Raw genomic sequence first — 12,106 nt, forward strand, 5'->3', positions numbered from 1 at the left:
AACCGTCGCGTCGAAGCTCCTCCGCTTCCCCCTCCAAACGCAGACGCCTCCTTCCTGCAGGCGACGGGGCGCTGGGCGTTGGCGGCCGGGGCACGAATCGGGGTGGGGGAACCTTTTCGGCGCCGTTTTCCGGCAGAGTCGGCGTCGGCCTTTCACCGGCTGGGCGTTTATTGCCCCGCTTTTCCGTCTGTTTGCGCGACTAACTCTTGCTAAAACCGCGTTGGGGAGTGGAAACGGAAGGTTTGAGTGGTTCCATGAACGCAATAGAAATTTAAGGGGTCTCGTCTCCGCCATTGCCACGCCAGGAGGGATAAAAGGCTTTTTTTTCTTTGTTGTTGTTGCCAGGCCTGGAGATTTTCACAGCTTTAATTTTTCCTAGGCCGAACGTTCGCACCCGGCACAAACAAATCCGTGTTTCGGTTCCGTTTTCCCCTTATGGGACCCGTCTTTGGGTCTGGGCCTCGATAAACAACTTCTTCACCCAAATCAGGCTTTGCAGAGCGGGTGCGAGCGTTACCCTCCCGCTTCTCGTAGCTCGTGTTGAAACCACCCGGGCACGGGCTGGGCCTGGGTTTAGAGCGCTCGAGAAGGCGCTTGGGGGCCTTAAGCCTGGCTTAGGCTCTCGGGTGGGTGCGATGCGAGTAGGGCCGCACCGAGAGGAAACAAAGTGCCTTGAAGCCGGGGCCGAGAGCGTGAGCGCTGGAGGGTTCGTCCCTCCTCCCGAGCTCGCTCTTGGCCGCCAAAGCGATTCCGGAAAGGCGTGGGCAGGAGTTTGGAACAAAACAAACCCCCCCCCCCGCCGCTGGGTGACGGCGGCGGGGCCGAAGACCCCGCGGAAGCCCCGCGCCTCAGTGCGGCGTTCTGTTCCAAGCCTCGCTACCGTTTCTCACCGATTCTAAAAAATCGAAATTCTGATGCAAGAACAGAATTTGGTCCAGGTTCTCCGGCGCCAGGACGGCTCGCCGATGCTCCAGGGCGCTCTCGCCGGCGCCGAAGGCCTGCTCGGGCAGCACGGCGGTGGCGGGGACGGCGAGGTACTGCCGGCTCAGCCGCGCCACGGCCGGGAAGCGATGCTCGTTGTTCTTCCACCAGTCCAGCGGGTTGGTGCTGCGCTTGCAGAGAGGCTCCACGATGTAGTTTTCCAGTTGCTGGTGGATCTCGGGCATGCTCTCGGTCGGGTCCTTCCCCAAAAGGATGTCGTACATGCTCTGGGACGGGGCGCTCGAGCACCGATCCTTGCGAGCCGAGAGCTGGCCGCCCGCGTCTCCGCCCTCGGCTTTGGGATCGGCGTTGGGCACCCAGAACTGGGCGGCGGGCGGGGGCTGGAAAACCTGCGACAGCATGGTTTTGACTCTCCTGTGCAGCTCGCTCCTCAGGCTGGGGCTCAGAAACCTCAGCTCCTTGAAGCGCGGGTCCAAAAAAGACGCGATAACGGCCGGGCTCTCCAGCAGCTTCTCGTCCTCCGCTAACCCCCAGCGCCGCGTCAGCTCCGACCTGATGTTGCCTACGACCGTCTTGATGACGGCGCCGGCCTCCTCCGACTGCTGCCCGATGGCGGCGACGATCCCGTGGATGCAAGGCATCAGGGCGGACACGGACGCGTTCTGCTCCTCGCGCAGGAAGGACGTGGCGATCTTGACGGTCCTCATGACCGGCACCAGGTCCTGGAGGAGCTTCCACTGGTGGTCGGCCAAGTGGCGGAGCGCCGCCGGGCCCTTGGGGTGCTCCTCCAGCACGGACATGATGGCCCACTTGAGGTCGAGGAGGCTCTCGCACATCTCGAGGGTGGTGATCCAGCGGGAGCCCGTGTCCATCACCAGCTTCAGCTTGCTTTTATTGATGGCTTCCAGCTTGCTGTTGAGGGAGCAGGTGGCTTTCGCGTCCTGCTGGAAGTACCCGACGATGCCGCGGGCGATGCCCAGCGCTTCCTGCACCTGCTCGACGTCCAGCCCGGCCTTGACGCAGAGGTGGAGGGTGCGGGCGGCGCAGCGCAGGCTGCTCCAGCCGTACGCCGCCTTCAGCCGCTGCCCGTTCGCCGCCGGGCCGTCGTGCAGCACGCAGAAGACTGATTTGCTGGAGAGCCCGAACTCGCCGAGGACGGCGTAGAGCTTCTCCCCCAAATCGCCCTCCGCCTCGTCCCGGCGCACTTGCCGCGTCTCCATGACGCACCGCGCCCGCCGCCACTCGCCGTCGATGAAGTTGGCCGTGACGGTCAGGTAGGTCTGGCTGAGCCGCGAGCCCCAGAGCTCCGCGCACACCACGATGGCCTGAGCCGTCTGCAGGTAGCGCTCCACGTGCTGCTTGACCACGCTGTACCTGCGCCACAGCATGCCGGCGAGCTGCAGGGGCGACGGGAGGGCGAAGCTGGGCTCCAGGTAGCCCACGAGGAGCCCGAACCCTTTGTCCTTCACCACGGAGAGCGGGTGCAGGTCGCGGAAGATCATCTCCAGCACCAGCTCCAGGATGACGTCGGCCCTGGGCTCCGAGCAGGACGCGGCGTGGTAGAGGCCGCTCTCCGGCGGCGTCTGCCGCGAGCGTTTCGCGGCGTTTTCCTGAGCCGCGCACTCGGATTCGGAAGCCTGGTCGTCCTTGAGCTGGGAGAGGAGGGTGTCGCGGATGCTGTGCTTCCTCACCAGGTGCTCTCTCATCGTCGTCGTGCTGTTGTGGAAGGAGAGCTGCTTCTTGCAGACGTTGCACTCCACGTAGGCGTCGCCCAGCTTCGTGTAGTAGTTCCACACCTTGGACTTGCGGCGGTCGACGTAGAGCGCCGCGCTCGCGCCCTCCGGCCCCCCGCCTTTCTCCCTCCTCCTCCTCGGCGACGGCCCGAGGTTGGTGGCCGCCATGTTGTAGGCGTTGAAGACCATCGGAACTTCCTCTGAGGAGACAAAAACACAACGCAGCCTAAAATTCGAACCTTAAACCCCGCTTTAGGATCGACGTTCTTTAGTCCCGCGCCTTACCGGAGCCCGGAAGCCCTGCTTGCCCCGCGCCGCCTTCGCCCGCTGCCGCTTCCCATTTTGGGGGGGGAAACGAGCCAAAAGGGCGCACGTACCTCGTACCGACGGCGGGACGAGAGGGAGGGAAGGCTCCTCCGTCGCCTCCTCCTTGGGCTGCGCCTCTCCGGCCTCCGGCTTAACGCATTTCTGCAAGAACTGAGACGCTCCCGTGGAGTTCCCGTCTGCCATCGCGGCCTTCGCCCGGGAGCCGAGCGGGGAAACGAGCGCCGTTAGAAGTGAGGCCGGCGGGGCTCGGATCCGGCGCCGGGGAGGGGGGGGTGGAGCGGGGCAGCGAGGGGCCGCCTTGGAAATGCTTCCCCTCCTCTCCCCCCTCCCCAAAAGCAGGTGGGGGGGGCGAGAACGGTGAAAACAGCGGGTTTAAAGGCGATCTCGGGCCCTTCGCTGCTGCCGGCGCGGTCACCCGCGCCCCTCGCGCCCGCGGGGGTTTCGTAGCGGGTTGGGGGTTTTTTTGGTCCTTAAAACATCGCCGGGCCCTTGGGTGGGAATTGGGGTTAAACCAGCACAAAACGGGGCAGGGAACAGCCGTAATCCTCGCCTAGCCGGCGGTAATCGCCATTTTTAACCGTGGCCGGCGTCCCCTTCCCTCTGCGTGTGAGATGGGGCTGGGCCCTCGCCGTAAGTAGTCCCGCAACGAGGAAACCCCTTTTGGGCCGATTTTCCCCCCACCCCAAGACCCCCCGGCTGGGACACGGGGGTGCCGGCGCCGCCCCCCTTACCTCCTCTCCGCCAGCGCTGCCGGGTCGGGAGCACGCGCCGGAGCCCGCCGAGGACGGCCCCGCTTCTTTCACCGGCACCGGGCTTTCACCGCGGCGGGTGGCGCGGCGAGGGGCGCGAGGGCGGCTCGTGGGGGGAGACCCTCTCCCCCAGCCACCCCCTCATCGCCGGGGGTCGTGCCGTCGGTCACCGCGCTGCTGCCGTCGCCTTCCCGGCCGCGGGTGGGCGCTGAATTCGGGGGGATTTCACCCCCAAAAAATAAAAAGGTTTTCCGTTGGCCGAGGCGCCCCGCCACCGGGCGTTTCGCCTCTTCCCCGAGGCCGTGGGTGCTACGTCGGGGGCTTCCCGAGCGCGGCTTGGGGGGGGGGAGCGAGGGGCTCCTTAACGAGCCGGAGCTCGTTGGCTACGCTGCCGTCAGCGGAGCCGGAGCGCTACCCTTTCACCGGGAACCACTTAATCCAGGGCTCCTCTCCAAAGCCCCTGCTGGGGCTGGGGTGGGCGTTAGCGCCGCCAGCTCCGCTCCCCGCCCTCCTCGTTAATTAGCCGGGGGTTCGTTAAGCCCCTCGCGGGCCGAGCCCCCCCCCTCCCCGGCCGCCGCTCTGACCCCTCCGTGCCAGCGCCCGGCCCTTCCCGGTGCCGCTTCACCTCGCCCCAGGCCTGTGACAACGTCGCCCCGTTAAGCCGGTGGGTCGTTCGGTGACGTCAGCGCCGCCGCCGTGACGTCAGCGCCGCCGCCGTGATGTCAGCGCGATAACGCGCCGCGGTGCCGGCCAGGCCCACCCCGGCCCCCTCCCTTCTCTCCTCCCCCCCCCCCCACCGCCGTTGTCTAACGCGGGCTGAGCTGCGCGTTCCAGCCCGACGCATCAGCCCCGCGTCATAATGTCTGAAAACGCGTCAAAACGCCTGAAAAAGACGAAACCGCCCCATTTCGGGGCCGCGGGTTCCACCGGGCGTCCCCCAGCACCCACCCCCCCCCCCCACCACACACACACCCCGCCTGCTCCCCCCGGCCGCCAGGGGGCGCCGTCCCCGCACCGGGGAGACGAGGCGGCCGCGCTGCCCCGCCCCTGGCGCCCGCCTCACGTGGGCGCCGCCCGCCCAATGGGGCCGCGGCGCCGGCGTCACGTGAGGGGGGCGCAGGGCGGCGTCACGTGAGGCGGAGCGGCGCGGCTGCAGGCGGCCGCCATGGACCAGGCCGGGAAGGAGAAGGAGGCGCTGCAGCTCCTGGCCGAGGCCGACAAGAAGGTCCGCGGCTCCCAGTCCTTCTTCGCCGGCCTCTTCGGGTGAGCGCGGCCCGCCCGGCGCAGGGGCTGGACCCCCCCCCCCGCGGCCTGACAGCGGCTGGGGGGGGGGGGGGGGCGCGGGGAGGTTTGGTGGTGGGGGGGTGGCTGGGGGGCGTCATGGGAGGGGGTCGAGGTGAGGGTGCTGGGCACTGGGGGTTGGGGTGAGGGGTGGGCACTGCAGGGTGCTGGGGAGCAGAGAATGGGTGTAAGGGGCTTCTGGGAGTCTTTGGGGGGACGCTGAGGGGGTGCTGGGGGGCAGGCGAGGGGTGTGAGGGGCGTTGGGGAGAGGTGGGGAACTGAGAGGGTGCTGGGGGGCAGGCGAGGGGTGTGAGGGGCTTCTGCGGGTCTTTGGGGGGACGCTGAGGGGGTGCTGGGGGGCAGGCGAGGGGTGTGAGGGGGCTTCTGGGGTGCTTTGGGGGGAGGCTGATGGTGTGTTGGGGGCAGGTGAGGGGTGTGAGGGGCTTTGGGGAGAGGTGGGGCACTGAGGGGGTGCTGGGGGGCAGGCGGAGAGGTGTGAGGGGCTTCTGGGGTGCTTTGGGGTGGGGGGGGCACTGAGGGGGTGCTGGGGAGCAGGCGAGGGGTGTGAGGGGCTTCTGGGGGTCTTTGGGGAGACGCTGAGGGGGTGCTGGGGGGGCAGAGGAGGGGAGTTGAGGGACTTCTGGAGTGCTTTGGGGGGGACGCTGATGGTGTGTTGGGGGGCAGGCGAAGGGTGTGAGGGGCTTTGGGGAGAGGTGGGGCACAGAGGGGGTGCTGGGGGCAGGGGAGGTGTGCTAGGGGCTTCTGGGGTGCTTTGGGGTTGGGGGGGCACTGAGGGTGTGTTGGGGGAGGGGAGGGGCGTGAGGGGCTTCTGGGGGTCTTTGGGGTGAAGGTGTTGGCTCCTGGAGGGTTTTGGGGTAAGGGGGAGGCCCTGTGGGGGCTGCTGAGTGACCGGAGCAGTGCAGGGGGCTTTGGGGTGAGGGGTGGGCACTGAAGGGGCGTAGGGGGGCAGAGGAGGGGAGTTGAGGGGCTTTTGGGGGGGCTTTGGGGTGAAGGGGTCAGCCCCTGAGGGGCATTTGGGGTGAGGGGTGGGTACTGAGGGCTGCAGAGGGCCAGAGAAGGGGTGTGAGGGGCTTCTGGGGGACTTTGGGGTGAGGGTGTTGGTCCCTTGGGGGTCTTTGGGGTGAGGGGTGGGCATTGGGGGGGCGCTGGGCGTGGGGAGGGGGTGCGAAGAGCTGCTGGGGCGGGTCTTGGGGGGTGGCAGAGGGTGTTTGGGCACGTGATGGGGGTGGGGGCTACGGGTGAGGCTGTTAAAAGCCGGCAGGGGCACCTCTTGCTGCCCTGCAAACCCGGCCTTCGCAACCGATTCACCCGGGTTTTGTTGGGCTTTGGGTTTATTTCTGGTTTTAAAACTTTTCCAACCCGCGGGGGCTCGTGGGGGCCGAGGGAGCTCCACTGCCCCCCGCCTCACACCGGACAAACCCCGCGGCTCCCGTTTGCCCCCCGGTGCTGCTCGGGCTCGTCTCCCTGCCAAGGCAGGGCCGGTTTCACGCCCGCGTTGGGCCTGGCTTAAACTCCGGCTTTACGCAGCCGCGGCGCTAGGGGAGGAATGAGCTGCGCCTAACGCTGTAAAACTCGGCTTTAATTCAGGCCATCGCCCGCCAGCCCCTGCCACGTCTTTAACTGATGGTTTTTAGTGGGAGAGAGGAAGCGTGAGCGAAGCCGCTTAAGCTCGGGCTTAAAAAAGCTTCAAAAAAAAAACATAAACAGAGCCATAATAAGCTCCCTTGAGTCACCAGCCGGCGTTTCGCGTTAGGATCGGCGAGGTCAGCGGAGGAGCGCGCTCGCTGGCAGAGCCGGGAGGTGGTGCTCCTTCTCTTGTTGTTGTTGTTTTTTTAAAAAAAAAAAACCAAAAAGTTTAAATTTTAAAATACTTTAATTTTAAAACAGGTCATTGTTGGACGGGGGCTGCCTCCCTCCCTGCTCCCCTCGGGCTGTCGGGCAGCCCCACGGCCTCCCCCTTCGCTGGGTTCTGGCTGCGGTGGCCATCGGGAGGCTGTTTTGGGGGCGCGGGAGGCTGTTTTGGGGGTGCGGGAGGCTGCTGGCTGCGTCCCCGGTGCCCGAGCGAGGCCGTGAGCCAGAGCTTCCCCGTCGGGAGCAGCGGGGGCTCGCTTGGGACGGGCGTTTCGCCCCTTTGCCGCGGGAGGATTCCTCTGCTCGTTAATTATTGATTAAAAAAAAGGCGCTTTTCGGAGGCCTGGCCCGGCTCGGGGGGGGATTTCACGCGGGGAGGGGGTTGCGGTGCTTCCCCGCGGCTGCGAGCACGGTTCCTCCGGCCGCCTGCGAGCTTCGGCTCGGAGCGAGCAGGCAGCAAACCCGCTTTTTCTCCCCGCGGCGGCCTCCGGTTCCATCCGCAGCTTGCCGAGGGAGCCCTGCGGGAGGCGGGAGCGACCCGTCCGCGCCGGCGCTCGCCCCGGGGACCCTCCCTCGCTCCTGGTGGCGGCTGGAGCGGAGCAATGTCCCTTTTTTCCCCCCTCCCCCGGCTCAGACGCGGTCTTTGAGCTTCCCAGTAGGTTTTTTTACGCGGCGCCCGGCCTCTCTTTTGCCTTGCAGGGGTTCGTCCAGGATAGAGGAGGCATGCGACATCTACGCCCGAGCAGCCAACATGTTCAAAATGGCCAAAAACTGGAGCGGTGGGTACGAGCGCGCCCACGGGCTCGTTCCCTGGGCCGGGGGTTGGGAGGAGCGACCCCCTTTGGGTCCGAAAGGCCGGTGCGGGCTCGGTTTAGCTCGCTTTGGGGCAGGGTAACCTGCTCGCAGCCTGCTCTCCCCTCTAAAACGGTTCAGAGGACGCTCCTGAGCTTCCCCTCTCCCCCTCCAGCTGCAGGGAATGCCTTTTGCCAGGCGGCGCAGCTCCACCTGCAGCTGCAGAGCAAGCACGACGCAGCCACCAACTTCGTGGACGCGGGCAATGCCTTCAAGAAAGCTGACCCGCAAGGTAAGAGCTCGGTTTCCCTCTGACCTTTCCCGAGTTTGGGGATCCTTCGGCCGCCCGAGGTGGGCCGGGAGGCAGGAGCACGCGGACCCGCAGCGCGAGACGGGGACGCGGCGGTGGGAGCGGACGAGCGCGGACCCTCGCGTTCAGGGCGCGGAGGAGGGGGGAGGAAGGTCGGCCTCGCTTCCCTCGCGCCGCTGGGGGGGCCCTTCGGGTGCTCTTGGCGAGCTCCCTCGCTCGCCGCCGCTGCCGCCCCGGGGCCGGATCCGCTCGGCTGATTTTCGGAGAAGATAACGAAATAACCCGAGGAGAAAACAAATTTAATCCGTGGAGGGATTTGCTTAATCTCCCAGAGATTTATGTTCCGATGATCCGCTCGCGCTGCTCTCGACCTGCGTCGTCCCCCCTTGGGGCGGCTGCGCGAGCCCCTGTGCCGAAAGGCGCCCGCTCCCCCCGCCCCGGCGCGTTCGGGAAGGCGGAGGCCGAGCAAAAAAAAAAAGGGCAAAAAAAAAAACCAAACCCCTAAATACACAGGAATTGGGCGCGGTGGACAGGGCCGCGCTCGCCGGCACCTTCCAGCAGGCGAGGTGTCCGCCGGGGGTGGCCGGGCGAGGCGAGAACCCTGCGGGTGGAAACTTTTTTGGGGAGAAAAACGTGGTTTCAAGAGCAGGTGCTCATCCGCGGAGGCGCCCGGCAGCGGTCCCTGCCCTCGGAGCCCAGCGCTCGGGGTCGGCTGCGACGCGAGCTCGGGGTCCGGCCCCGCTGCCGCCATCCCGCCTCCCCGGGGAAGACGTGGCCGTTGACAGCTGTCAGTCAAACGGCAGCTCGGCTCCCTCCGCGAGCCTGCCAGCTGGGAGCAGCCGGAAAAAGATCCGTCTCCTGGAGCCTGGCATTTAGCTGCGGCACAGTTCCTCCCACGCCTCTTCGGGGACAGCGAGGGGAAGGCGCCTCCTCCCTGAAACACGGCAAAACGCTGCGGTTTCAGCCCAAAAAGCGCTGCGGTTTCGGGCTTCGCTGGCCCGCGCCGTGTGCGACTGGCTGCGGTGGAGCTGGGGGTTTAAATCCCGCCCCGTGGCCCCGGGAGAGGCGGTGGGGACCCCTGCCTCGGCCCTGTGGGGCAGGAGGGGGGCCGTGGGGTCACGGCAGGGGCTCGTCCCTTCGCAGCGTCTGCGTCCCAAAGGTTTCGGGGTCTCTCGAACGCCCCGCGCTCCAAACAGAGGCCTTTTGGTGGGGGGAACAACTCGCTCACGCCTCTCGGCCCCCGGGTGGGGGGGCTGGGGTCTGCTTTTCGCTGCCCACCTGCTCTGGGGGCCTCGGGGGGCGCGTCCCGCTGCCCCCCCTCCGCCCCACAGCCGTTAACCGCCCCGCGTGCCCCTTGGCTTCGGCTAACCCCCGTCCGCCGCAGCGCCGCGGCTTCCCGGGCCTCCCGAACCGAGAGCTGCCGAGCCGGTTGCGGGGGGGTCTGCGGTGGGAGACCCTTGAGCCGCTTGGTGCCGCCGGCGCCGCGACGGGAGCCTTTGCTTTGCCCCCAGTGGCCGCTGCCCCTCACGTGCTCCGAATTCCCCTCGAAGCCCGGAGCCCCGGCGGCCTCCCCCGGTGCCGCTGTCGATCCCGGACCCCCGGCGGCTTCCCCCTGGAGCCCCGGCGGCCTCCCCCGGCGCCGCTGTCGATCCCGGACCCCCGGCGGCCTCCCCCCGGAGCCCCGGCGGCCTCCCCCGGTGCCGCTGTCGATCCCGGACCCCCGGCGGCCTCCCCCCGGAGCCCCGGCGGCCTCCCCCGGTGCCGCTGTCGATCCCGGACCCCCGGCGGCCTCCCCCCGGAGCCCCGGCGGCCTCCCCCGGTGCCGCTGTCGATCCCGGACCCCCGGCAGCCTCCCCCTGGAGCCCCGGCGGCCTCCCCCGGCGCCGCTGTCGATCCCGGACCCCCGGCGGCCTCCCCCTGGAGCCCCGGCGGCCTCCCCCGGTGCCGCTGTCGATCCCGGACCCCCGGCGGCCTCCCCCGGCGCCGCTGTCAATCCCGGACCCCCGGCGGCCTCCGCCCCGGAGCCCCGGCAGCCTCCCCTGGCGCCGCTGTCGATCCCGGACCCCCGGCAGCCTCCCCCGGCGCCGCTGTCGATCCCGGAGTGCGCTAGAGACGCTCCGGGGAGGCTGGGAGGGGGTGGCAAACGACACCCCTCTTCCGAAACGCCCGCGCTCACCCATCGTTCTCTTTCCAGAGGCCATCAACTGCTTGATCCGAGCTATCGAGATCTACACGGACATGGTAAGGCCGGCCGCGTTCCCCGGGAGGGAGGCTGGCGAGGCCGAAGGCTCGGACGCAGCTCAGACTGGGGGGGGGGGGTCTCGGGTGGTTTTTCCTCCACGGGTGGGGGAGGACGGGGTTGAAACCAGCACCCAGCGGGAGCTGGAGGCAAAGAGCCGGGGCCAAAGCCTTTCCCGGGGCGCCCAAACCCCCTTGTGCTTCCAGGGGCGCTTCACCATCGCGGCCAAGCACCACATATCGATCGCGGAGATCTACGAGACGGAGCTGGTGGACATCGAGAAGGTGAGCGGGGGGGCCGGGGGGTGATGAACCCTCGCCGGGTCGCCCCTTCCCCCTCGGGGATGTGCTTCCTTCTCCCCCCACCCCAAACCTGCCCGCCGAGGCCTGCCCTTAAGCCCCAAAACACCAGCGACGCTTCCCCGGGGCGCGTCAGCCCTTGCGCAAACCCGGGAAGACGCTTGGAACCGCCTTGACGCCGCAGTGAATATTAAAAAAAAAAAACCAAAAACCCCCAAACCCCCCGAGTTTCGGGCTGCCGTGGGCGGCCGGGGAGTGCGGGGAGGTTTCACCGGAGCCCGCTGAGGGAGGCAGCGACGGGCTCCGGCTTCCCGGGGGCTCGGGGCCGCCTCCGCGGATGCCGTTCCTACTCCCGGCTCCGGATTCTCGCTCGATGGGGTGGGGTTTTTTTTTTTTTAATTTTTCCTGGGGAGGGGCAAAAAAAAAACCACCAGGTTTATTTTAAAGGAAAACAGGTTTCTACAGCCTTCGTGGATCTAATTCAGGCTTCCGCTCGCTCCCGGAGTTAATTTAGGGCTGTTTTCAACGCTCCTGCCGCCGAGCGGCTCCTGGGAGCAGCCCGGAGCCGCTCCCCCCCGCCCCGATCCAACGTCGGGGTTCGCCCTCCGGCCTCGGATGCCCGGCAAGCCTCCTCTTCCTCGGCGCCGACCCGCCGCGCTCCTTGGCAGCGAGACGATTCCCCTTCAGATGTAGCTGCCCCAGTGGGTCCCCGCGGGTGTTGGCAGGAGCCGGGTGCGAAACGCCCCCGCGGGCAGCCGGGAGCTGAGCCGCCCCCTCCAAAAAAATTTAAAAAACGGGCTGAAAAAGAGGAAAATAAGCTTCCCGCGGGGGAAGGGAGCGCAGCTTCGCTCACCCGAGGCAGCTGCGGCGCGCCGGGGCGCCGGCCGGCCTGGCACCTCGCCCTCCCGGTGCTTCCAGGGCACTCGGCGGGGAGCTGCCGGCCGCGGCAGATGGGGGCGGGCGGGGGTCCTCCCGGCCTCTGCGCCGCCACGTGTTCCCTATTTTTTGACATATTTCTCTCTTTTCTTTTTTTACGGCCCTGACCGCGCTGGCCCCCCCCTCCCCAGGCCATCGCCCACTACGAGCAGGCTGCGGATTACTACAAAGGGGAAGAGTCCAACAGGTAACGGCCGCGGGAGCTGCCGGTGCCGCGCCCCCCCCCCCCACCCGCCCCCAGCCCCAGCACGGCCCCACGAAACAGATGGTGGCCGAGTTTCTGCCTCCGAAGCAATTTCCCCCGCCCCCGCCCGCCCTCTGCGGCGAGTGTTGCCTTCGCTGCTGCCCGCTTCCGTCCTCATCCTCGCCTCCGGCTCCCCCTTCCCCTCCCCGAATGACTCTGGGGGAGGCTCCAGACCCCCCTTCCCCTCCCCGAATGACTCTGGGGGAGGCTCCAGACCCCCCTTCCCCTCCCCAAATGACTCTGGGGGAGGCTCCGGACCCCCCTTCCCCTCCCCGAATGACTCGGGGGAGGCTCCAGATCCCCTTCCCCTCCCCAAATGACTCTGGGGAGGCTCCAGACCCCCCTTCCCCTCCCTGAATAACTCAGGGGGAGGCTACAGACC

General features: G+C 67.7%; 2 protein-coding genes across 3 annotated transcripts; one reads left to right on the top strand and one right to left on the bottom strand.

The window, feature by feature from the left end:
* Window positions 1–332: 332 nt before the first annotated feature.
* On the bottom strand, window positions 333–4,484 carry LOC142051491 (E3 SUMO-protein ligase ZBED1-like). Of its 2 annotated transcripts, XM_075080605.1 has the most exons (3): window positions 3,734–4,484; window positions 3,053–3,191; window positions 333–2,875 (listed from the first exon to the last, which is right to left on the bottom strand). In XM_075080605.1, exons 2-3 carry the CDS (start codon window positions 3,183–3,185, stop codon window positions 849–851), a joined length of 2,160 nt encoding a protein of 719 aa, XP_074936706.1. In that variant the 5' UTR covers window positions 3,186–3,191; window positions 3,734–4,484; the 3' UTR covers window positions 333–848. The 2 variants fall into 2 exon arrangements, with proteins under 2 accessions (XP_074936706.1, XP_074936707.1); XM_075080606.1 differs by lacking the exon at window positions 3,734–4,484 and having other exon boundaries at window positions 3,053–3,701.
* Window positions 4,485–4,854: 370 nt separating this feature from the next.
* On the top strand, window positions 4,855–11,701 carry NAPA (NSF attachment protein alpha). Its single transcript, XM_075080596.1, has 6 exons — window positions 4,855–5,014; window positions 7,604–7,683; window positions 7,872–7,988; window positions 10,201–10,247; window positions 10,452–10,529; window positions 11,612–11,701. Exons 1-6 carry the CDS (start codon window positions 4,917–4,919, stop codon window positions 11,669–11,671), a joined length of 480 nt encoding a protein of 159 aa, XP_074936697.1. The 5' UTR covers window positions 4,855–4,916; the 3' UTR covers window positions 11,672–11,701.
* The last annotated feature ends 405 nt before the right edge of the window (window positions 11,702–12,106 follow it).

The sequence above is a fragment of the Phalacrocorax aristotelis genome, unplaced genomic scaffold, assembly GCF_949628215.1.
Source record: "Phalacrocorax aristotelis unplaced genomic scaffold, bGulAri2.1 scaffold_213, whole genome shotgun sequence".
Lineage (NCBI taxonomy): Eukaryota > Metazoa > Chordata > Aves > Suliformes > Phalacrocoracidae > Phalacrocorax > Phalacrocorax aristotelis.

Excerpts from the sequence above, each read along its gene's own strand:
- NAPA (XM_075080596.1), top strand. The coding sequence starts at position 4,917 with ATGGACCAGGCCGGGAAGGAGAAGGAGGCGCTGCAGCTCCTGGCCGAG. Across the intron at positions 7,989-10,200 it reads CAAGAAAGCTGACCCGCAAG|AGGCCATCAACTGCTTGATC; the intron begins GTAAGAGCTCGG and ends TTCTCTTTCCAG. Across the intron at positions 10,530-11,611 it reads AGCTGGTGGACATCGAGAAG|GCCATCGCCCACTACGAGCA; the intron begins GTGAGCGGGGGG and ends CCCCCTCCCCAG.
- LOC142051491 (XM_075080605.1), bottom strand. The coding sequence starts at position 3,185 with ATGGCAGACGGGAACTCCACGGGAGCGTCTCAGTTCTTGCAGAAATGC. Across the intron at positions 2,876-3,052 it reads CGTCCCGCCGTCGGTACGAG|AGGAAGTTCCGATGGTCTTC; the intron begins GTACGTGCGCCC and ends TTGTCTCCTCAG.